The 24,633-nt window shown below is 45.4% G+C and overlaps 1 protein-coding gene across 1 annotated transcript in view; it reads left to right on the top strand.

The window, feature by feature from the left end:
- Nucleotides 1-24,633, top strand: part of shc3 (SHC (Src homology 2 domain containing) transforming protein 3) — a 296,799-nt gene that overhangs the window by 101,993 nt on the left and 170,173 nt on the right. Inside the window, exon 2 of the mRNA XM_041187067.1 lies at nt 11,626-11,696. Coding sequence (XP_041043001.1) covers nt 11,626-11,696 — 71 coding nt within the window. The remainder of the gene's footprint in view (nt 1-11,625; nt 11,697-24,633) is intronic.

The raw sequence follows: 24,633 nt of genomic DNA, 5'->3' as shown, positions 1-24,633 counted from the left end.
AAACCAGGATAGTTTTCAACGTTATTTGTATGAATGGCCCTTAAGCACCAAAAAGGCAAACACACGTGGACATTTGTGGGGGAGAAAAGCGCCAGACACTATATTTGTCAAGGCGCTAGCATGCATGCAGTGAATGTCTGCTGGAATTATTCAGAGCGGGCAAATCATGGTGTCATGCATGCAATGCTGATTTGATGCCAGTGATGTCATTTTTGAGTTCAACTCCCCAGTAATGCCCTTTCTTAGTCTCACACATGTGTTCTACAGTAGGAAGGACACTCAGCCATTGCTATCAAAGGGGATCATCATCAACTACTTATAGGCAAGTTACTGGTTGATTATTTCTGGCTTTTACTTCAATTCCAGAAGTAGTTGGTGCTTTCTATAGTTGTTCAAAGTTGCAACGCCTAGCGGGAGTGGTATGGCAGGTGCCGAAGGACAAGTTGCTGACTTCGAGGCTTCTGAACAAACCAGTTGCCCTCAGACCTGGGTGTATTAGTATATATTATCCTTGGAATACAACATAATAGGGAGGGTAAGCAGATGGCATTGAGAGGAGAACAAGTTGGTAGGAGGAAGTGGAGAAGACTCTCATCAAGAGCCCACAGTCAAGAAGCAATTCTCCTACCTGAATGTCAGTGAGCAGCAATGCATGAAATGTCTTTGCTTCAGTGAGGACAGCCCTCACTGATATCTGCCACAGCTGCAACCTCAAAACAAGGCAAGGTTGGCATTGCCAATAGCTAGGAAGGTAATCATGGCTTCTTCCATTTGCAACATCTTATAGCTTGCCTTTCAATGCTGGATAAGGGAAGTCACTGAAGCTCTGTCTACTCATTGACAGCCAACTACATTTCATTTTCTCTTGCCACAGAAAAGCAGACAGAGTGAATACATGGCTTCCCCATGATGCAGGATACCATTGACTGCATGTACATTGCTTTAAAGGCATCGCATGTCAACTCTCCCCTAACCTAGAACCAAAAAGGATTCCACTTTCTCAATGCCCAGTTGCTGTGTGACCATAGGCAGCACGTTATGCAGGTCAATGCCTGGTAATCTAGCAGCAGTCATGATGCCTTCATTCTGTGACAATCTGCTGTGCCATCTCCATTTGAGCCACCATAAAAGAGTAGCTATTAGGCAACAAGGGCTACCACTGATGACATGACTGATGAATCTGTCGCTTAACCTACACATACAAGAGCAGCATGCAACTAATGAAATCCATGCTGCCTCATGAAGTGTTATAGAGCAGACCATTGACATGCAGTACCAATGCTTCTGCTGCCTAGACCTCTATGAAGGAGCACTAAAGAACTCAATAGAGTGGGTGTCAAGCTGATGGTCTCCTGCATGCTGTGGACCCTCCCTGTCATGAAGGCACAATTCTTTCTACCAGCTATACAGTGCATAGTTGAGTGGCAGGTGGCACCTTAGGCAGGTTTTCTGTGAAGAACTCATCTGAGTGTAGTACTAGTAACTACATCTCCAATTTCCCAGTCATCAAAATCCCACACCTTCCCTGTCTCTGATTATCACAGCATCTGCTTGGCCACAATGCGAAAATAAAAGCCAAGACAAATTAAACATTTTATGTGAAAATATGCTATTTTTAAAAATAAATTCATGGGATGTGGGCATCATTGCCTAGGCCAGCATTTATTGCCCATCCCTAATTGTCCTTGAGAAGGTGATGGTGAGCTGCCTTCTTGACCTGCTGCAGTGGTGTAGGTACACCCACAGTGCAGTTAGGGCAGGAGTTCCAGGATTATGACCCAGCAAGGGTGAAGGAACAGCGATATATTTCCAAGTCAGCATAGTGAGAGGCTTGGAGAGGAACTTCCAGATGGTGGTGTTCTCATGGTGTCTGCTGCCCTTGTCCTTCTAGATGATAGCGGTCATGGGTTTGGAAGGTGCTATCCAATGAGGCTTGGTGCATTCCTGAGATGGTAACACTGCTGTGTTGGTGGTGGACAGAGTGAATGTTTGTGGATGGGGTGCCAATCAAGCGGCCGCTTTGTCCTGGATGGTGTCAGGCTTCTTGAGTGTTGTTGGAGTGACACTCATCCAGGCAAGTGGAGAGTATTCCATCACACTCCTGAATTGTGTCTTGTAGATGGCTTTGGGAAGTCAGGTGGTGGGTTACTCGCTGCAGGATCCCTAACCTCTGACCTGCTCTTGTAGCCACAGTACTTATATGGCTGGGCCAGTTCAGTTTCTGGTCAATGGTAACTCCCAGGATGTTGATAGTGGGGGATTCAGCGATGGTAATGCCATTGAATGTCAAAGGGCGATGCTTAGATTCTCTCTTGTTGGAGATGGCCATTGCCTGGCAGTTGTGTGGCACAAATGTTAATTGCCGCTTGTCAGCCCAAGCCTGGACATTGTCCAGGTCTTGCTGCATTTGAATGTGACTGCTTCAGTATCTGCGGAGACGCGAATGGTGCTGAACATTGTGCAATTATCAGCGAACATCCCCACTTCTGACCTTAGGATGGATGGAAGGAAGGTTGCTGATGAAGCAGCTGAAGATGGTTGTGCCTACCATTATCTACACTACCCTGCAGAACTCCTGCAGTAATATCCTGGAACTAGATGATTGACCTCCAACAACCGCAACCATCTTCCTTTGTGCTAGGTACGACACCAACCACCAGAGAGTTTTCTCCCTGCTTCCCATTGACTCAAGTTTTGCTAGGGCTCTTTGATGCCACACTCGGTCAAATGCTTACTTGATGTCAAGGGCAGTCACTCTCATGTTACCCCTGGAACTCAGCTCTTTTGTCCATGTTTGAACCAAGGTTGTAATGAAGTCAGGAGCTAAGTGGCCCTGGCAGAACCCAAGCTGAGCGTCAGTCAACAGGTTATTGCTAAGCAAGTGCCACTTGATAGCACTGTTGATGATTCCTTCCATCGCTTTATTGATGATGGAGAGTAGACTGATGGGGTGGTAATTGGCCGGGTTGGATTTATCCTGCTTTTTGTGTGCAGGACATACCTGGGCAATTTTCCACATTGCCGGGTAGATGCCAGTGTTATAGCTGTACTGGAACAGCTTTCCTAGCGGTACAGCAGGTTCTGGAGCACAAGTATTCAGCAGTATAGTCAGAACATTGTCAGAGCCCATCGCGTTTGCAGTATTCAATGCTTTCAGCCGTTTCTTGATATCACATGGAATGAATCAAATTGGATGAAGGCTGGCATCCGTGACGCTGCAGACATCCGGAGGAGGCTGACATGAATCATCCACACGGCACTTCTGGCTGATGATTGTTGCAAACGCTTCAGCCTTTTGAACCGATGTGCTGGGCTCCCCCATCATTGAGGATGGGGATATTTGTGGAGCCTCCTCCTCCAGTGAATTGTTTAATTGTCCACCACCATTCATGACTGGACGTGGCAGGACTGCAGATCTTGAATCTGATCCATTGGTTGTGGAATCGCTTAGATACGTCCATTGCTTGCTGCTTATGCTGTTTGGCATGCAAGTAGCCCTGTGTTGTAGCTTCACCTGAGGGTTGACACCTCATTTTTAGGTATGCCTGGTACTGCTCCTGCACTCCTCATTGAACCAGGGTTGATCCCCTGTTTTGATGGTAATGGGGGGAATATGCCGGGCCATGAGGTTACAGATTGTGGTTGAGTACAATTCTGGTACAGATGGCCCACAGCGCCTCATGGATGCCCAGTCTTGAGTTGCTAGATCTGTTCATAATTTATCCCACTTAGCAAGGTGGCAGTGCCACACAACATGATGGAGGGTATCCCCAATGTGAAGACGGACGTCGTCTCCTCAAGGACTGTGGGGTGGTCACTCCTACCGATACTGTCATGGACAGATGCACCTGCAGCAGGCAGGTTGGTGAGGATGAGGTCATGTATATTTTTCCCTCTTATTGCTTCCCTTACCACCTGCCACAGACCCAGTTTAGCAGCTACGTCCTTTTGGACTCAGCCAGCTCGGTCTGTAATGGTGTTACTGAGCTGCCCTTGGTGATGGACATTGAAGTCTCTCATCCAGAGTACATTTGGTGCCCTTGCCACCCTCAGTGCTTCCTCCAAATGGTGTTCAACGTGGAGGAGTACTGATTCATCAGCAGGGGGAGGGCAGTACATGGAAATCAGCAGGAGGTTTCCTTGCCCATGTTTGACCTGATGCTATGAGACTTCATGGGGTCTGGAGTCGATGCTGAGGACTCCCAGGGCAAATCCCCCCCAAGTGTATACTACTGTGCTGTCACCTCTGCTGGGTCTGTCCTGCTGGTGGGATAGGACATACTCATGGATGGTAATGGTGGTGTCTTGGACATTATCTGTAAGGTAGGATTCCTTGAGTATGACCAAGTCAGGCTGTTGCTTGACTAGTCTATGAGACAGCTCTCCCAGTTTTGGCACTAGCCCCCAGATCTTAGTAAGGAGGACTTTGCAGGGCTGACAAGGCTCGGTTTGCAGTGTCATTTCCGATGCCTAGGTCGATGTTGGGTGATCCATCCGGTTTCATTCCTTTTAGTGGTTTGATGCAACTAAGTGACTTGCTAAGCCATTTCAGAGGGCATTTAAGAGTCAACCATATTCCTGAGGGTCTGGAGTCACATGTAGGCCAGACCAGATAAGGATGGCAGATTTCCTTCCCTAAAGGCATCAGTGAACCAATGGGTTTTTTCGACAATAGTTTCAAGGCCATTATTAGACCTTTAATTTCAGATTTTTATTGAATTCAAATTTCACCATCTGCCATGGTGGTTTTCGTACCCTGGTCCCCATTGCACCACCCCCAGTCTCTAGATTACTAGCCCAGCGACAATACCACTATTCCTCCACCTACATACAAAAGCTAAATAAACGCCCTTGTGCATTCCCTTAGTGCCTGTCTTTCATGTGCCTTGGCCTGTGCCAGTGCTCTAACTGGTGCTCTCCCAGCGGCTACAGCATGGCTGGTGGAAAGCTATTGACTTTCACTTGTAGGACAGCCTTATGCAACTGTGGGCCTTCAGGGCCTGGCAGTAAGCTGCACAATCTTTCCGGGGTGCAACAGTCTGGGCTGGCTGGCTGACCGGCAACAGTAAGATCATGAGTGAAGTGACAGGAGTGAGAAGGTGAATGCTATCTTCCTGAGAGAGGACAGCAGGTTCCTGATCCATATGGAGCCACTTCCTCTTCTCTGCGACAGCACCTCAAACAATCCTTGTAATGTGTTGGGGTCAGTTTATCAGACTGCTGTGGTAGCCTGCAACCACTTTTGCACACTGTAATTCACAGTTATGACTGAGCAATCTGAGCTTGTATGGCATCACTTAGATGTTGAGTGGCTGGTGCTTGTACTGCAATGGAAGTTGTGACATCAGCCAGTGGATGCTGCATCATTCACAAACGTAATAATGGCATTGGCCACCACCCCATGCTGGAAAAGAAGGGATCCAAGCTCTGCACAAAGCCTTCTGGCAAGTTGGCACTCCATGTCCCTTGACAGCAACCACAGCCTTTTTGACAGGCCTGTCAATACACCAAGCTTTTGGTTGTGCATACCCATCAGTATTTTACTGTATACTGCCCCACCAAAGTGTTCATTTGATTCCTATACAATAGGACATGTGTGTCATCTTGTTGTCCTGCGAGCTGACAGCTGTACTATCCCTGCCCCTTACCCTGACTGCAGGCCTCTCATGCCTGGTATCTCACTACCTACAGATCCTGCATCTTTGCTGTCTTGTAAATTACATGTAGTTTCAGTATCTGAGCTTGGGGTTGCGAGTGTGAAATCAAGTGATCGTATTGTTGTATGGCATTAGTTACAGTTTGGTAGATCTGAAGAAATCTTCATAGTCATATGTAGGTTAACTTGCAAGTCTTTATTGACTCTTAGAACTATTTACAAATATGCAGTAAAGGGTACAATCTAGGAGCTCTCTCCATGGTTGCTGATATGCATGGCTCTGTCCCATACTCAACTGACCCTGGGTGCAGGTCATGTGCTCTCTTAAATCATTGTGTGGACAGTACTGTACTCAGTTCCATGTTCACCATATATGTGCCAGACCCTTATACTACACCTCCCCCAAGTCTTTATTCAATATATTTTGTGATTATAGTTTACCTTATGTCTCACATTGTTATTACTATCATACCTTTACATTGTCATTACTACATTGTTACTACTCTATCTCTCCCACTTCAAGACCTTGAATTCAAAAGTTCAGGTGGTCTGAAGGCCTTATAACCCTTCCATATCTAGTTTGCACTGCTGTTGGAGGAGTAGTAGGCTCTGTCTCTGCTGGTCCTTCCTGCAGGTTTGGAGGTCGTTCTGGCATCTGGGTGAGTTTTAATCCTTTTCTTTCATTCTTTCCTGTTGAACTATACTTGGTCAGTTCGGTCGTTGCACTGGTCAGTGGTTGCTCCCTAACTCCTTTGTTGTGGGGCGGATGAACATTGTACTTATCTCCTTGTCATTTCTTTTGCTTCTTACATCGTTATGTGGGTAGTGGTGGAGGATGAGCATTCCTGTCACTAGAACGAGTTGTAGTGGTACGCTCAACTCTGCATTTCGCTTTCAGCAATGGATGGCTGTCACCTGGTTCCAGCGTCTTTTGTGACTTTGGCATTCTGACTGGAGTTGCAGCGTATGTTTGGTAGTTGCAGCATTTACCTGCTGTACCATCGTTGGAGCTGGAGGTTGAGCCTCATCAGACTGCTGGTCGCTCTCTTTTACATCCTCCACTGGAGGTGTCGTGGGTAGCTCTTGGGTGGTTGGCTTGTCTGAACATTGTAGGTGTTCTGGCACCTGGAACAAGAACGGATAATCCTGCTCCACAAAGAGAGAAGACAGTTCAGAGCTGAAGTCCCAGCAGGAATATTCTTTTTTGTTTGAGTACTCGGGAACTTGCAGTTCTGTATGATTAACGACAGTGTTTTTTTGACATTGTCTGACATATTGAGGAGGTCCAAGGCTACACAGCATGTCTGCTCAAGAAAGAGAAAGGCTAGTTACGGATGACATACATCAGAGTGAAGATTTGTTTGCCGCTAGCATTTAGCGGTTCTAAAATCATGCCTATGACTGGAAGTCAGATTCCTTTGAGCCCATACAGTAGTGTGTCTGTTGTTCAAAGCCAGAGGTCTTTTAGTCACATTTCTTTGCCTGACAGGCCTGTTACACTGGTGTGTGTGTCTAATTTAAAATTGTCAAGTGGCCATTGACTGAAATGTCCACATTCTAAAATGAGAGACCAAGATCTTTAACCTCACCCAAGAAGCATGGCTGTGTGTCTTCCGGACTTGCAGTCTCGACCTTGTGGATGATCTTTGGGCCTTCTGAGATTTTCAGGGCTTTCTCCCTGCACAGTTTGCATTAGTATCCAATCCTATTGCATTAAAAACATTGGCTGAAAATGCAGGACATTGTGTTTTACTCCAAAGTGTTGGCATAGTCGTACTGCTGGCCAGTTTGGGTATTGCTTTCCCTGTCCTGGAGTGTCCCTGTGTTTTTGTTGCTTAACTAGCTGAACTGTGGGTTTGTCTCTGTACCATGATTTATTTTCTCCCCTTAAAGTCGTTCTGCGCTGATCATGGAGTTCTGACTACCTAACTATCTGGATTGCCTTTCCAGGGATAGATCTTCCTTTGCTTGTGTGAGATCAGAGTGCACTGTCCGCTACTCTTACCACTATTCTGTCGCTGATGAGTTCATATTTTAAGCCTCCGTATCCACAATCTTCTGCCATCCTGCACAGATCATTGAAGAACGAATGGACAGTTTCTCCTGGCTGTTGGTCTCGCTTGTTAAATTTAGCTCTTTCAAGTATTTTAATCTGCTTCTCAGATTAAAGTAAACACCAGAAGGTTTTAGTACTTCTTCAAAGGTAGCAGTTGATTCATTGCTTCCCTGTCTTGCATTAATGTTATCCGTAATTGGGTTTACCAAGTAAAGCAGTGTGTTAACCTGCTTTGCTTCTGACTTTTTGTCTAAATCTAAAGCTATGCTGTATCTTTTCCTCTAAAGTCCCAATTACATGATTGATCTGGGCCTTGGATTAGTTTGAATTGATTTGGAAGTGTGGAATTCAGATCTATGGTTAAATTTTTATAAGGATAGGCTCTACATTAAGAATTTCCTGAATTTCAAGATGGCAGCCCCGTTCACTTGGAGATAAAGGGATTTCCTGCCTTTGCTGCTTTTGGTGAGCTCTGCTACAATGGCAACCATGCTCAGCTTGAAAAGACTTTTTTCTCAACAATGGCCGCCTGGAACGGCTGCCTGCACAATTCTCTTGCTCAGTGCTTATGTTTAAAGTCACAAATTCGTTGAACCCTGGTGTTTGCTTGCCTTTCTCTGGGTTTAAAAGGTCATGATTCTCCTGAAGTATTTAATTAATTATTGATACATTCTTTCGGATCGAGTTCCGAAAGGCAAGGACTCAGGGATTGGCTTTTTAACAATGGCTTTTTTCAAACTGCACTTCGGACTCTGAAATTTTTAAAGATTTCTCGGGGCTTGATGTAGCCTGGAATTTAAAAGAAAATCTCACCCTTGCTAGGTCTGCTGACTTTGTGCTTTAGGATATGAATCTGGACTTTCAAAGCAAAAACAATGAGTCTTCTGCAATAGTAAGGAATTTTACCTTCAGCTTCCAAGCCTTTTTTTGAGATTTTCTTGGTGATTTTCCTCTGCGCCTGTTCTTCTGGAGCTTCTTTTCAGGTTAGACTGCTTTACCGAATTTTTTCTCAGTCTTCCAGCATTTTAGTCTTTCTCTGCATTTTCTGGGAAGTTTGCGGTTTTTCCATAAGCGGCCACCATGTTGTATAATGTTAGTTACAGTTTGGTAGGTCTGACAAAGTCATACTTAGGTTAACTGTAAGTTTTTATTGACTCTAAGAACTATTTATGAATATACGGTAAAGGGTACAAGTTAGGAGCTGTCTCCATGTTTGCTGATAAGCTCTGTCCAATACTCAACTGACTGTGGGTGTAGGTCATGTGCTCTCTTACATCACTGTGTGGGTGGTACTGTATTCAGTTCAATATTAACCCTGTATGTATCAGACTCTTATACCATATCTTCATCATCATTGTCTTCTTGTTGAACCACCACTGCCCAGCCAGGATGCACTTTCTGGGTGTCTGACAGGAGAAAGGTACAAGGATAAGGTTGCGGTGTAGGGAGCAGGGGGTGGGGTGGAAATTAAAACACATGTGCTTACAACATCTGTTGGTATGTGCATGATGGGGCTGTGGTGAATTGAGCGGTGCCTGAGACTAGCAGTGCAGTTGGCAGGATATGGCATTTGAAGATGTATTCACTGACCTGGACCACTCGTGTAAAGTCATTGAACTTCTTGTTGCACCGCATCCTGGTCTCTTACGGTTTGACTCCTGGCATTGACCTCCTTGGCTATCTTCTTCCACTGCCTTCTGAGTATGTTTCCCCTCCTTTCCGCCTCCTCCACCAAGGCCTCCAGTGCAGCATCCAAAAACCTGGGAGCATGCTCTCTCTAATATCGTGCCATTTAATCAGTGTTCCCCAGGTCAGAGTCACTTCCTGCATGACTGCCAGCACTTGCTCCAGCCACAATGCAGCTAAGTGATGCAGGCTATCTAGTTCTGTCGAAGGGTCATGAGGACTCGAAACGTCAACTCTTTTCTTCTCCGCCGATGCTGCCAGACCTGCTGAGTTTTTCCAGGTAATTCTGTTTTTGTTTTGGATTTCCAGCATCCGCAGTTTTTTTGTTTTTATCTTTAACTATTGTTAGATAATGAAGTTAAACCATAGCAATTACTTACTGGGGCTGTAAAAACAAGCTACATCTCTGAATTAAGCCTTGCAATGCACCTATATTAAGTTTTGAATTTATCTAAAATGAATGAGTGAGTGCTGAACACTGCAAAGGCCAAGATGTCAGTCTTTCCAACCATTGTCTGTTTTTCTTAGTGGCAAATGGTATAAAGATGAATTTAATAAATTTGTGCTTTCAGCCCAGATTGTAGCCCTCTAAGCTGTTTATCAGAAATTTGATTGCAGAGATCAACAGGCCCTGTATGGTTTTCAATCCATCCATTTTAATTTACAAAAGTATCCTATTTATCTCAACCTTTTATATCAGATCTGCTGGCACATGCTACCAACACAAACCATTAACAATATCCTAAACAGCATCTGATATTGATTTCTCTGAATACAAGCTGAGCATTAGTGAGTCAACTACTGACCTGTACTTTTGACACTTCTATCTCCAAAAAATGTTGACGCTAGTGGTCTCATTCTCTCTCTTTGAAGATATTTTTATATCAACAATGAGTAACGGTTCTTCTGGTTGTTATGCATAGTGATATTGCAAATACTTTTGTGAAATTTTTCTCTATTCACTAACTGTTGTGAAATTGTACACATTTGGAACACAGTTAGCAAGTGAGTATCAATATTTTTATTTAAGTTTAAGCCAATCTATCTATCTATTTAAATGTTTTACTGCTAACAAAATCTGTTTTATAGACATGTAACACATGTCATCACTGTATCCTAGAAAACATACTAAAAATGTGGCCTAGAAAAACCACAGGGGTTTGAAGCTGGTTGTTATGATTGCATCATGTCCACCATGGAACCCTGCTGTGTTAGTATGAACAAGCTGCTTTCAGCCAGACTCTAGCTTCAGACTTGCTTTCCACCTATGAGTCATACAATATCAATCTGAGGCCTTTAAAACAGTCAAAGGTTTGCTGAAGTTCACAGGATTGGAGAGAGAGGCCTGAAAGAGTGTCCCTTCAGTGGCTTGGGGACACAGCAGTGGTTCACCCCACCTTCAACTGAAGACCCTGGAAACATCAGAGGGAACCTGCTAGCTTGTGGGGACGTGTGGTTTCCAAGTCATGCATCCTTTGGAAAACGAATCTAGGTCCCCATGACCACTTTTCAAAGGTGGACAGCTTCAAACCACCATAAAATAATTTTAGTCCCTAATTTTTGAATGTCCAGGTCCCTACCTGGGTTGTGATCTCCCGATGCAACCCAATTCCTCTGAGATCAAGCAAGTACACCTGCTGAGTCATTCCTGGAAAGGTTGGTGCAAGACTGGGACCTGACATATCTGAGTCCCAGTTCAGGGCCAATGATATTCATCAGGATCAAACAATTATTTTGAGCATGTGTTTCTCTGTATTGTGCCAAAGAGAGGAGAGCTGTCCCACTGATCAATCAAGTAACAGCCTGAAAAGGGCATGTTTCTGTCAGTATAGCTATGAGCCAATCATCTGGACTCCTCCATCACCATCCACCATTGATAGGTAAGACGCAGCAGAGGTGGGGGCGTTTGGCTGTCTACAGCCAAAAGAGAGAAAGAAAGAAAATAAAGGCTTCCATTTGTGTGTGCTAAATGCGAGTTGTTATTAAATAAAAACAGAAAATATTGGAAGTACTCAACAAGTCAGGCAGCATCTGTTGATAGAGGATGGCCCTTTGTTAGAAGCTTTCAAATGTTGAAAGAGACTAATTATTTAAAAGTAAACAGTTTAACATTTGAAAAACTTATGGAGAGAAGTTATTAATATTCAAGGCTAAGCTAGTGTTTATAGAAAATAGCCAAAAATGTTTATTGAAAACTATGAAATTCTGACATTTTAATTTTTTACAGTATCTGGGCTGTATAGAAGTGTTGCGGTCAATGCGTTCCCTTGATTTTAACACAAGGACACAGATTACAAGGTAAGATGCCATTTTCAAATTTATCGTCCTGAGTTATTTCAAATTGTTTTAAATCTTGATCCTGGTCACATTAATATTAACTTTAAGTGATTATAGTACAACTAAGCAAAGTCATGCTGGAACCTAGATGGACTGTACAAATACTAATTGAAAGCTTCCTTGAAATGCCAAGTTGTATGTCAGTCTTTCAGATAGCTCAATGACCTTGCACATTACATCCTCAGAGAACCTCTGATTTATTTACAATACGTTGCTTAAAATGAAACATGATCAAGTGCTTCAGAAAAAGGTTGCTCACCAACAGTTGTTTAGTGTTTAGACTGTCAGTAAGTTTATGAGGTGACTTCTCTGTCAGAGAAAGGGAAGCTAAGCTGCATTACAGAAAATCCAGGATTGATTTTTTTTTTGGTTGCCCACTGAAAATGCAAAAGAATATTTGTCTACAATACTTGATAGTATTTAGATAAAGGTAATAGTTCTCACAAACATTAACAAAATTAATAAAGAAATGGAGGAATAAAACTTATTTCAGAATTCTTTTCTATAGATGATTTCACAAGCTTTCTGACTTCTCCAAAACTGAGTCGAATCCTCCCAAAAAAATGGACAAATTAGCCACCTATGTGAGCGATGGGAATTGGGTTCACTCGGATCCTATGCTCATAATTTTCCTTATGACAAGTTTATCAACTTGTTATGTAATCTCACGAAGCGCAGAGTTGACCCTACGCTGCATGGGGAGGGTGGACATGGAAATTGAAAGTATCAGCAATTCCTCTGTCCTCTTTCTTGGGGGGACTTAGAGAGGCTTCTCACGTGTCGGTACAGACTCGATGGGCCGAAGGGCCTCTTCTGCTCTGTGATTCTGTGATTCTTCCTTGTATGATTAATTCAACAGTGGTATTGCTAGAAATCTGGGAAAAGGTTTGAGCCAGACAACAGTGTGTTACATGGAGAGACCTAAAAGCGAATGAAACCTTCACAAACTACTGATAGCAGTAACTGATAGCTTTTTAATCTTCCACCCAAACCAAACCCATTTATTTTGGGGATTAAAATTACATCCTCTGTTTCCCCAAGTATGTTTGCTATCAGTTTAAAACAAAACATAAGTACAAAAATAGCGTAGACAAGTCAAAATCTGTGCATCTTGTAAATTAATACAAAATGTTGTATTGATGGAATGTGACATCATGGTATTTGGCTCATCAAGTTTGAACAGGTTTTTTTCTCCATATGACCCAACTGCAGTAGACAATACATCAATTATAGCCCAATTTAACTCTTGTACAAATTAAACATTGGCTCAAGTCTTTCAGTCAGCATTGGAACCCCTGGGCTGGCTTTCACATGTCCCTGCCGGGAGTGTTTTTAGCAGAAGTGCGCGTAAAATAGGGTGGGTGCCCGGCCCAGCACCTTCACACCTGACACGAGCTCACCCTACAACAGGTAGATGGGTGGGTACCGAAATTAGCAGCCCACCCGCCATATTTAAGTAAATAATCAAGTGTCAATTGAGCTTGTTACTAAGCCAGTTGACCCTGATAATACGCTGCCCATGCCATAATACAGTTGGCGTGGCAGACGGGTAGGAGTGGGCAGGTCATTTTTGTTGAAAAGTTTTTAAAAGCGCAGGAAGGAAGGTGGGTATTATTGAGGGGTGCCCTTTATGCACTGGGGGGAAGTCCCCTAAGAAAATACACCTCCTCACTTCCCATCCACCATCTCCTCCCCACCCCGCCTAACCCCACCACTCCCCTCCCTAAACTGACCAAAATACATGTTCAGCAGCAGGAAGGAGCCCACCCCTGGCCCACCAGTGCTACTTAAAGGGATTATCAACCACTTTCAACTTAGTTGTTATTGAGTTAGTAGAAGTGTTTGATAGTTTGTACTACTACTTAAAGTTGCTGAAGTCTACAGTGAATGTTGTGGCCCATGGTGAAGTTATTGGCTTTTACTTTAAGGATTCTGCTCAGACTACTTGGTCTCAGTCATGAGTGCTGTAGTTTTGCTTTCCCTTGGCCTGCAGAATGATAAACAGAATGAGCAGAGGCAACACAGAGGAGGGCAAGCTGTTTGGAGAGGGAGGAGGAAGGGGAGAAGGCTCTGAGCAAGAGACAACTTCCACCCAGTGTCTTCAGCAATTCTCTTGTGTCAGGTGAAATCTCACAGTTTTCCATCCATTGTTGTATAACGGAGGTCACTGAGGCTCTAAATGCAAGGAGAGGGGAATAAATCTCTCTCTCTCTCCTTCCAGCTCAAAGCAGACAGAGTAAGCATGCAGCTTCACCAGGATAAAAGACTTCTTGATGGTGCATGGTGCCATTGATTGAACATATCTCGTGTTGCAGCTGGCACAGAGATTTACTGTACTCGCAAAGGGTTCCACTCCTTCAATGTCCACCTAGTGTGTGGCCATACTCTGTGCGTCATGCAGGTCAATGCCCACAATACTGCAGCAGTCATGATACCTTTATTCTGTGCCAGTCAACTGTGCTATCAGCAATTGAGCCACCATAATAAACCATAATAAACTAGAGGGCAAAAAGGACCATCTACTGATCATCTGGCTCATGTATGTGTGCAACATGCAGCATGCCTATACCTATACTGCAACACAAAATATCATAGAATTTAAGCAACGCTTCTGCTGCCTGGATCACTCTGGAGAATCCCTGCAATATCTCCAAAATGCATCTCAGAAGTATTTGTGGCCTGCTGCATCTTGCAGTACCTTGCCACCAGGTATATGCTGCGCAACTGAACAGGAAGAAATGGAAGAGGAAGAGGGGGAGGAGGGGAAGGTGAGAACAGGACGAAGGGAGAAAATGAACACCTTTCCAGCTGGGCGGTCCATGATTAGCTCATCCAACTGCAGTTTCAGTGAACTCAACCCCAATTCCCCATTCAACAACAGTTCACACCTTACCTTCTCTCTGTTATGGACCATCATATTGGCCTTTTGACCACAATGCTGAAATAAAAGCCACTCAAAGCAAACATCCCAAACCAACTTTATCAATCAAACTATCCAATATTCCATATAGAAGTCCATAAAGTGCAACCCCTTGGTGTTTGTCTTCGATGCAAGTTCCACTGCTTCTATGCAGTACTACTTCAGTGACTGCAGCATGGTTGCAGGGAAGCTGCTGCCTTTCAGTGGGGGAGACTACAGATGGCCTTGGAAGATGACCTCATGCAGGATTGGCCCCACCTTTGAACTGGGCTGGCTGGTTGATAGATAATAGCACAGGCACAGGTGGAGTGGCAGTAGTGGAGAATGAATGCTGTCATCCTGAGAGATCGTGCTCCACAGTACTATTTCCACATGCCTGGGGTGGCTCATCAGCAATCCAAGCAATGCGCTGAAGAAGAAATTGTTGGACCACTATGAGACTCTGAAAGCCCCTTTGGACACTGGTATCCACAGCCATAATGACAACAGCCATTCATAGTAGAAAGCTAAGCTTGCAACACTTCAGTTTGAGTTTCCATTACAGCACTCAGACTTTGGGTGACTTCAGATGCTGCATCATAGTTGGGTCCTCAAGGGTGGTAATGGTGCTGACCAGCAATTCCAGGCTAACCAGCAATTCCAAGCTCTGCATAAAGCCATGTGCAAGGTTGATGCTGGACTCCTCAATGTTCCTTGATATTGACTGCAGGCTTTCTGGCAGGCCTGCCAACCCACCAAGAATTTCTATGCACACCCAACAACCTTTTTCTGTAGGTGTCCCATAGAGATCCTCATTAGTACTTTGCACAGAACTCATGTGTGACCTCACCCTCCAGCTATCTGTAACCTGCTCTACTTTTTCTGTCTACAAGCTACTCGTGCTTGGTGTCTCACTACATGAAGATCAAGCTTCCAAGCTACCCTTGAAAATGTGTCTAGTGTCATTATCTAAGCTGATGGTTGTTTCTTCTTCATCACTGTTTTCCTGTTATACCACCTCTTTCTCTTCCATCACCGCCTGTCCAGGCAGCAGTACGTGGGTATCTGAAAGGAGAACAGCAAAGGGGTAGGTTTGTGGTTGAAACCAAGGGATGCATGTTTGCATCATCTGCAGCTTGTGTTCCAGAAAAGATTGTGGATCGGGGGAAGTCAGACATGAGAAGGCCAATTTTGAATGAGCAACCAACATTTTTATGGTTTCAGCCCTGCATTTGACCGTGGCAGTTCTAATGATGACGAGTGCTATCTCTTCAATGGGAGTAAGGACATGCAACTGTCTTTGTCCCATGTCTGTTAGCTGTTTCTGCTTCTGGCTGTGCACCACCAGTATAAGAGAGAGGGAAGTATGTCAGTGAGTCCGGTGCAATGTGTTTGGGTGATGTGGCTGATATGATTGAGTAGCTGGCAGCAACTCAACTGTGCATTACTAACATGAACTTTGAGATCTGCATGTTATTTTGCAGCATAAATAAATTAATGCTCATTCTTCTTTGCTATCCTGTTCCCTTCTTGTTTGTGATTACAGGGGCTAAATATGATAGCCTTGAAATCAGGTAAATGGTGTGCAATTAGCCCATACCCATTGATTGCAATGCAGGCAGTATATCAACTCCATGCTGTCTGCTCAGTTCAATGATTTCAATGTCCAGCCAGCACTAACGATGCTGTTGATTGGCTAGATTAATCTGCAGGGACCAATATCACAAGTGGCTAACATGAATTAAAGCTATCCTGCACTGATCAAAGCTGACCTGCATCTCTTAAAGGGGAGGTGCATTATGGCTGGAGCAGGAGCTGGCAGTCGTGCAGGAAGTGACCCTGGCCTGGAAAACACTAAAGAATGGCAGAACATGGGTAATGAAGGAGCTGCAAAGTTTTGGATGCTATACTGGTGGCCTTGATGGAGGAGCTGGAAAGAAAGGGCGGTAGTGAGAAGTGACTGAGAAGCATTCTGGGAGAAGTCAGTGCAGCCACTGCAACTCAAAAGGGGATTGAGGAGAAGGACCCTTGCACTCAACAGGAGGAAGAACATCCAACAGAGGGCAGTAGTGAGAAGTGACTAAGAAGCATTCTGGGAAAATTCAGCGCAGTCACCGCAACTCAGAAGGGAATTGAGGAGGACCCACTGTCAAAGAACGGAATAGCCCCAAACATTACATTGCTGTAGTGTTTCCATTCCTCCCTCCTCCTCAAACCAAACAAAGAGAGAGAGAGAGACAGAGGGAGGAAGGGGCAATATCTTCAGAAGTGCACCAGACCGGCGAAGGACATTCTTCTGAAAGTGGATTTAAAAAAAAGCAGTTGATTGGTGAGTAAATTCTGGTGAGTTGTTTTTTCAATCTATTAAAGTGATTCATTGCTTAATACTGAGGTAGAAGCTAAAAAAGTATAGAGTAGTACTGTACAAGTATAATTAGTCAACAAACAAAGTTTCTAGTTAACATAAATAAGGCCCCGAGCTAGTGTATTTTTTAAGGGAGTAACTAGCTTAATCGAGAGGGACGTCATGGCAGGAGAACTCAGACCTGTAATATGCTCCTCCTGCAGGATGTGGGAAATGAGGGATGCTTCAAGTGTCCCTGGTGACCATGTGTGCGGAAGGTGTGTCCAAATGCAGCTTCTAGCTAACCGGATTTCGGAGCTGGAGCTGTGGGTGGACTCATTGTGGAGCATCCGCGTTGCTGAGCAAGTCGTGGATGGCACATTTAGTGAGGTGGTCACACCGCAGGTGAAGATTACACAGGCAGAATGGGTGACCATCAGGAACAGTAAAAGACTCAGGAAGGTAGTGCATGAGTCCCCTATGGTCATCTCTCTCTAAGAGATATACTGCTTTGGATACTGTTGGGGGGGGATGGCCTCTCAGGGGAAAGCAGCAACAGCCAAGTTCACGGCACTGTGGGTGGCTCTGCTGCTCAAAGGGGCAGGAGGAAAACAAGCGGCAGGGCTATAGTGATAGGGGATTCAATAGTTAGGGGCACAGACAGATGCTTTTGTGGCCGCAAACGTGAATCAAGGATGGTATGTTGCCTCCCTGGTGCCAGGGTCCAGGATGTCACGGAATGGCTGCAGGACATTCTGGGGAGGGATGGTAAACAGCCAGCGGTCGTGGTACACGTTGGTACCAACAACATAGGTAAACTAAGGGATGAGGACCTGCAAGCTCAGTACAGGAAGTTAGGAGATAAATTAAAACGCAGGACCTCAAATGTAGTTATCTCAGGATTACTCCCAGTTCCACGTGCTAGCGAGAGCAGGAATAAAAGAATAGACCAAATGAACACGTGGCTGGAGAGATGGTGTAGCCGGGAGGGATTCAGATTCTTGAGGCACTGGGACTGGTTCTGGGGAAGGTGGGACCTGTACAAACCGGACGAGCTGCACCAGGCAGAGCTGGGACCAGTGTCCTTGTGGGGGCTTTTGCTAGTTCTGTTGGGGAGTATTTAAACTAGTGTGGCAGGGGGATGGGATTCCTGGAGTAGGATCAGATAGGTCAGATTCAGATCAAAAAAATGGAGGTAGAACATTAGCTCGGGAGGTTGTGATAGACATGGAGTTACAGGAGAAACAAAGTTTAAAAAGTGTCCAGGAAGGGACATTGATGGGGTTAAACTGTTTATACTTCAATGCAAGGAGTATTACAAATAAGGTAGATGAGTTAAGGGCACAGGTAGGCACATGGCAGCAGGATCTCATTGCTATAATGGAGACCAGGCTAAAGGAGGGACAAAACTGGCAGCTAACTATCCCTGGTTATAGAGTCTTCAGACATGATAGAGTAGGAGATAAAAAGGAGGGGGGGTGGGGGGTGGGTGGGGGGTGGTAGCACTAATGGTTAAAGAATCAGTTCTGAGAAGGGATGATATACTAAATGGGTCAACAAATGAGGCTTTATGGATTGAGCTTAGAAATAAAAAAGGGGCAGTAACACTACTGGGAGTATACTACAGACTCCCAAATAGTGAAAGGGAGGTAGAAGAACAAATATGTAGGCAAATTTCTGCTTGTAAGAACAAGAGGGCAATAAATAGTAGGAGACTTCAACTATCCTAATATCAACTGGGATTCAAACAATATAAGGGGCACTGAGGGAGAAAAATTCATGCAGTGTGTCCAGGAAAATTTTTTCAACCAATTAGTGACAAACCCAACGAGAGGAGATGCAATTTTAGACCCAGTCTTGGGGAATGAAGAAGGACAAGTGGGTGAAGTGACAGTTGGTGACCATATCGGGAACAGTGATCACAATTCAGTTAGATTTAGCATTACCATGGAAAAGGACAGAGATAAGGCGGGAGTAAAAGTCTTGGACTGGGGGAAGGCAAATTTTGCAGAAATGAGAAGGGTTGAGGTGGACTGGGCAGCACTGCTGGAGGATAAAACAGTGGAAAACCAGTGGGAAGCACTAAAAAGCAAGATCCTAATTGCACAAAGTAGACATGTCCCTTACAAAAATAAGAGTGGTACTGCCAAATCTAGACCCCCCTGGTTGTCTAGAGGAATACAGGGGAAGATAAAACCGAAAATGAAAGTGTGCGATAGGCACAAAGAACTAAGCAGTGCAGATAGCCTAGGCGACTATAGGAAGTGCAGGGACGAAGTAAAAAAGGAAATAAGGAAATCAAAGAGAGGGCATGAAAAAAGATTAGCAAGTAAAGTTAAAGATAACCCAAAGATGTTTTACCAATACATTAATGCTAAAAGGTTAGTTAAGGAAAAAGTGGGACCTATCAGAGATGAAGATGGAAACTTGTGTGTAGATGCAGAGGCTGTGGGAAGGGTTTGAATGAATATTTTGTCTCCGTGTTTGCAAAGGAAAGGGAGAATGTAGATATAGTAGTCCAGGAGGAACACTGCGAGATATTAGATGGGATAGTCATAAAGAGAAAGGAAGTACTTGAAGGGTTGAAATCCTTGAAAGTTGATAAGTCACCAGGGCCAGATGGATTGTTTCCGAGGCTGCTGAAGGAAGTCAGGGAGGGGATAGCAGAAGCTCTGAGGATGATTTTCAAATCTTTACTAGATACAGGGGAGGTACTAGTGGACTGGAGGAATGCAAATGTAGTTCCATTGTTTAAAAAGGGATCAAAGGAAATGCCAAACAATTTTAGGCCAGTTAGTCTTACATCGGTGGTGAGCAAATTAGTAGAATCAATCCTGAGAGATAGGATTAACTGTCATGTAGAAAGGCATGGACTAGTCAGGGATGGTCAACATAGATTTGTTAAAGGAAGGCCTTTCTTCACAAATTTGATTGAATTCTTTGAGGAAGTGACAAGAAGGGTTGATGAAGGTAGTGCAGTGGATGTTGTGTACATGGATTTTAGCAAGACATTTGACAAGGTCCCACATGGCAAATTGGTCAGGAAAGTAAAAGCCCATGGGATTCAGGGTAAACTGGATAAAAGGTTGGCTTTGTAACAGGAAACAAAGGGTAATGGTCGATGGATGCCCTTGCAAATGGAAAGTTGTCTCAAGTGGTGTTCCACAGGGCTCGGTATTGGGACCCTTGCTATTTGTGTTATATATTAATGATTTGGAGGTGAATGTGGGGGGCATGGTTGGGAAATTTGCAGATGACACAAAGATTGGCCGAGTAGTGGATAGTATAGAGGATAGCCATAATCTCTAAAACGATATAGAGGGGTTTGTGGAGTGGGCGGTAAAGTGGCAGATGGATTTTAACAGAGAAGTGTGAGGTCATACATTTAGGGAGGTCAAACAGTTACAGGGATTACACAATAAATGGGAATATACTAAGAGGGGTAGATGAAGTGAGAGATCTTGGCATACACGTACACAGGTCCCTGAAGGCAGCAGTTCAAGTAGACAAGGTTGTAAAGAAGGCATATGGAATGCTCTCTTTCATTGGCAGAGGCATAGAATATAAAAGTAAGGATATAATGTTGGAATTGTATAAAACACTGGCGAGTGCACAACTGGAGTATTGTGTGCAGTTCTGGTCACCACATTACATGAATGACGTAATAGCTCTGGACGGAGTGCAGAGGACGTTTCCAAGAATGTTGCCAGGGTTAAAAAGTGTAGCTACGAGGAGAGATTGGATAGATTGGGATTATTTTCCTTAGAACAAAGAAGGCTGAGAGGTGACTTGATTGAGGTGTACAAAATTATGAGGGGAATAGATAGAGTGGATAGGATAAAATTGTTTCCCTTGGTGGAGAATTCTAGAACCAGGGGACATAGATTCAAGATAAGTGGCAGAAGGCGTAGGGGAGACATGAGGAAGAACTTTTTACGCAGAGGGTAGTGAGTGTCTGGAATTCACTGCCCAAGTTGGTAGTAGAGGCAGAAACTCTAAACTCTTTTAAAAAGTACCTGGATCTGCACCTTAAGTGCTGAAAGTTGCAGGGCTATGGGCCGGGTGCAGGAAAGTGGGATTAGAAAGGGCACCTGGATGTCCTCGGGCTGGCATGGACAAGCTGGGCCAAATGGCCTCCTTCTGTGCTGTAACTTTTCTATGTTCTATGGTTCTAAAGGGAGATGTCCTGCATCCATAGGAACCAGGAGGCCTTCCTGCCACACATTCATAAGGCAGTGGAAGCAAATATCCATCGAGGTCAATGCCAGGAGTAAAACCCTGAGACATTTGAATGCTGTGTAATAAGAAGTTTACTGACTTCACATGGAGGAGCCCAGCACCAACTTGGCACAAGGCTTTGCCTAGAGCTTTGTTACAAAAACAAAGTTTATCAGATTGAAATGTCTTGGGGCTGTCTCTTTAATTTGGGGTATGATGAAAGAATGAAGGGATTCATGTGACCCATTCTGAATTCTGCCTTATAACAAACTTGGGTGGCCTCAATTTTAAAGGTTAAAAGGGGACCCAGGTTGTTTTACTGGGAAGAAGGTGCAAGATGTTTACAGCTGTAGACAATAGCAAGAGCATCTGTGATGACTGTGGGTAGACTGTTAGTCTCCAAGTCTCACTGGGAGGTGTGAAGAGTGACAAGTTTTGTAAACAGTTTAAATTTCTATTTAATTCCAAGATAGATTGGAGTTGGGGGTGTCGCAAGGATAGCTAAATAGCATTTCTGCATGGGTACGAGGCCAATGTGATTCATGTTACGTGGGGATGGGCTTTAGAAATCGCCACCGGATCCGGGAGCTCACACATGAACGATGCCAGGGCCGGATGATGATTTTCTCCCGAGCCAGTGTCCCTGGATGTCTGAGGATCAGGATTCATTTGGGGGAGTTTGGGGGCCACCTCCAAATGCCGGCTCTTCCTCTGTGCCTTCTTCTGGCACAGCGAGTGGCTGCCGGCGGCACCTCCCCTTGCAGGAAGGAAGATGGAGTGGTGGTGGGGGGAGGAGCATAAGAGCCAGCCGTGGCCGCCTGGATGGTATTGGTGGCCTTGGAGGTGGGGCAGTCCTTCTTCACATGCCCCACCTCTATGCAGGCACCGCACCGCTCGCCATCCGCTGACCAAGAAATGCGATAGGTGGCTACCTCAAATACGGCATCAAAACCCACCTTGGTGCACTCCTCCCGGGCCAAGCATACAGAAGGTGCCAGAAGGAGTACACACAATGGAGGCTGGCCTCCTTCAGGCTGAGCAGGATCAGCACCTCACTTCCACCAGATGACAGGGGTGGGTGAGGAGGAGCTCATCAGGGATGATGGATGATGGTTCGAAAGAATCAGCCTCTGGGCGTTGGCTCCAGAGGGTCCACTGCCAAAAGCGTTGTGCCCACTGTGAGCCCCTTTTTGAGGGTGGGGTGCACCGCCCACTCAGCCTTCAAAAAGAATACGGCCTTGCTGTACATCTTGGAAGCTGCACTATGGCCAAGGGGCCGACAACCCCGGCCAGAGTCTGCATGCATGCCTAAATCTTCATGGCGGGGTAGGTGTAGCACTTCACCCCGAACTTGCGGGTCAGTAGCCTAAAGGATGACCAGGCCACAGGGGAAGTAGGAGCTGAAGAGGCTACCGCTTCCACGTAGGTGGCCCAATTGGGCCCTGCCACCGGCAAAGATGTTGTCACCGCCATCGGGGAGTGCTACACCCACCCCAATACAGGTAAAATATACACAACAAACAGAGAAAAGGGGAGCGGGAGTAGGGGAGAGCGAGGGGGAGGGGGAGGTGGAGACAGAAAGGACAACAGTGGTGTGGGGGGGGTTCCAATGTTGCGCTGCAGAAGGAGGAGTTATACCTGGGCAGCTAGCACTGTCCAGGCACAACTCAGGTGCGATGGTAAATGTCTGTGGATGCAGCTGGCTGTGGGCAGTGTTAGCTAACCCAGGCGAGGCAAGGGAAGGCACAGTGGGGTGCAGGTCTTCCCCTCAAAGTTCAGTCTCTCACAGCCCTCCCTGCTCAGGTGTTCTATTCCTCCCCCTGCAGACAACCAAACAGACAAAAAGTAGCTCCACCTTTTCTCCACCAGGCACCCACCTCTTGCAGCAAAAAGTCCTCCCCCTCCAACTGGAGTTGTGTCCTCTCTCCTCCAGCTCTCTGCAAACTCCCACTCCCTGGCTCTTCAGGCCTTCTTAGGCCCCACCTTGTAGCAGTATGTTGCAGGAGTCTCCAAAAAGAAAAAAGTCCAACACCCCAAACTCCTTTATTCCTCCCAGTAAGCAGCAGACCTCTTCCTCCAGGTGAAGGCCAAAAAGAGAATCCCAAATAGCAGCAACAATCTAGAGGCAAAAACCACAGGAGCAACAAGCAACACCACTCCCAACTGCAGCAGCAGCAACAAGCTGTTGCTAAGGCCAATCAGGACGATGTAACTCTTTTGAGTCAAACATTTAAACTAAATTAACAAAATCAGGAACAATGTAAAAAGCAACCCCTTAAAGGGAAACTGTAAAAACAAAGACAACATTTAAAGGAAATTTATCAATGTTAATTCAAAATGTGATCAAAAGATCTATAAAGCATCCCAGGTCCTGCGATGCCCACCGAGCATGGAAGGCCTCAAAGGTGCTGGCAGACACCGTGTGCTCTCGCTCCAGAGACACCCGGCCACGGACATAGCCACGGAAGAGGGTCAGACATTCAGGTTGGACAACCCCCTCAATCGCCCGCTGCCTGGACCTGGCCTGGCCCAGGAGCAGGTTCATGAGGAGGTCCTCCTCCTTCCGAGCCCCCTTTGCACAGCCTGGGCACAGGTGTTAATCACTTGTACATACTGTTCACTATTGTCAATAAACTCCAAAGAATGTCTCCTTGTTCTGATGAGCAGTGTTTGTGTCAGTCACATATGAATCCTTTCTGCACAAAATAAAGGCAGGTGTCTCAGTCCAGTGCCTCTTGCCTGTACTTTTGCCAGCCTTCAGACCAAAGAGATGGTCCAATTTCTCACTCCCTGGACACATTACTGATGCCTGTGCCTCGATGGTGCTTGTCGTTGCTGCCAGAATGTTGTGCACAGGCGTCTCAGAGTTCCGTCATTCTGTCTGTGTGCTCTCAGCTGGTCGCCATCACTTCAGCATCTGTGACCGGTGACACTATGCTGCTGAAGGTGTCACGTGCTGAAGGCGGACATGGCTGTTTCATGGCTGTGTTTCTCTGATATGACCTGAGCACAGAGCGCGAGATGCCCTTAGCCAGACAGAGTCGGACATGGTCAGAGCCTATGTGAAGATATATGGAGTGTTCTCACTGCATGTTGTCATCATCCTCCTGTAATTGAGTGACTATTAGGGCTTCCACTGCGTCTCCATGACAGGAGCATTCCCACAGAGGGTATTTGTGCTGCCATAAGCCTGACTGGAGTCAAACATTCACTGATGCAATGTGAGGGTCTATGGTATCTCCTCACTGCATGTCATCATTATTTTCCACAAATCTAACAGCAATAAGGGCCTCCTGAGCACGCCTGCCTTGTCTGGCCAGTGCGAGGGCCTCATTCCTGTCATCGCCGCCTCCTGACCCTCATCCCTGTCAGTGTCCTCCCCATCGGAGGAGACCTCCAGCTCCTCCATCTCCTCCTCCGCCAGCTCCTCTTCCCGT

Source organism: Carcharodon carcharias, chromosome 4 (genome assembly GCF_017639515.1).
Source record: "Carcharodon carcharias isolate sCarCar2 chromosome 4, sCarCar2.pri, whole genome shotgun sequence".
Taxonomy (NCBI): domain Eukaryota; kingdom Metazoa; phylum Chordata; class Chondrichthyes; order Lamniformes; family Lamnidae; genus Carcharodon; species Carcharodon carcharias.
Note: the sequence above shows the minus strand (reverse complement) of the source record. Positions and strands in the feature narration are given on the sequence as shown.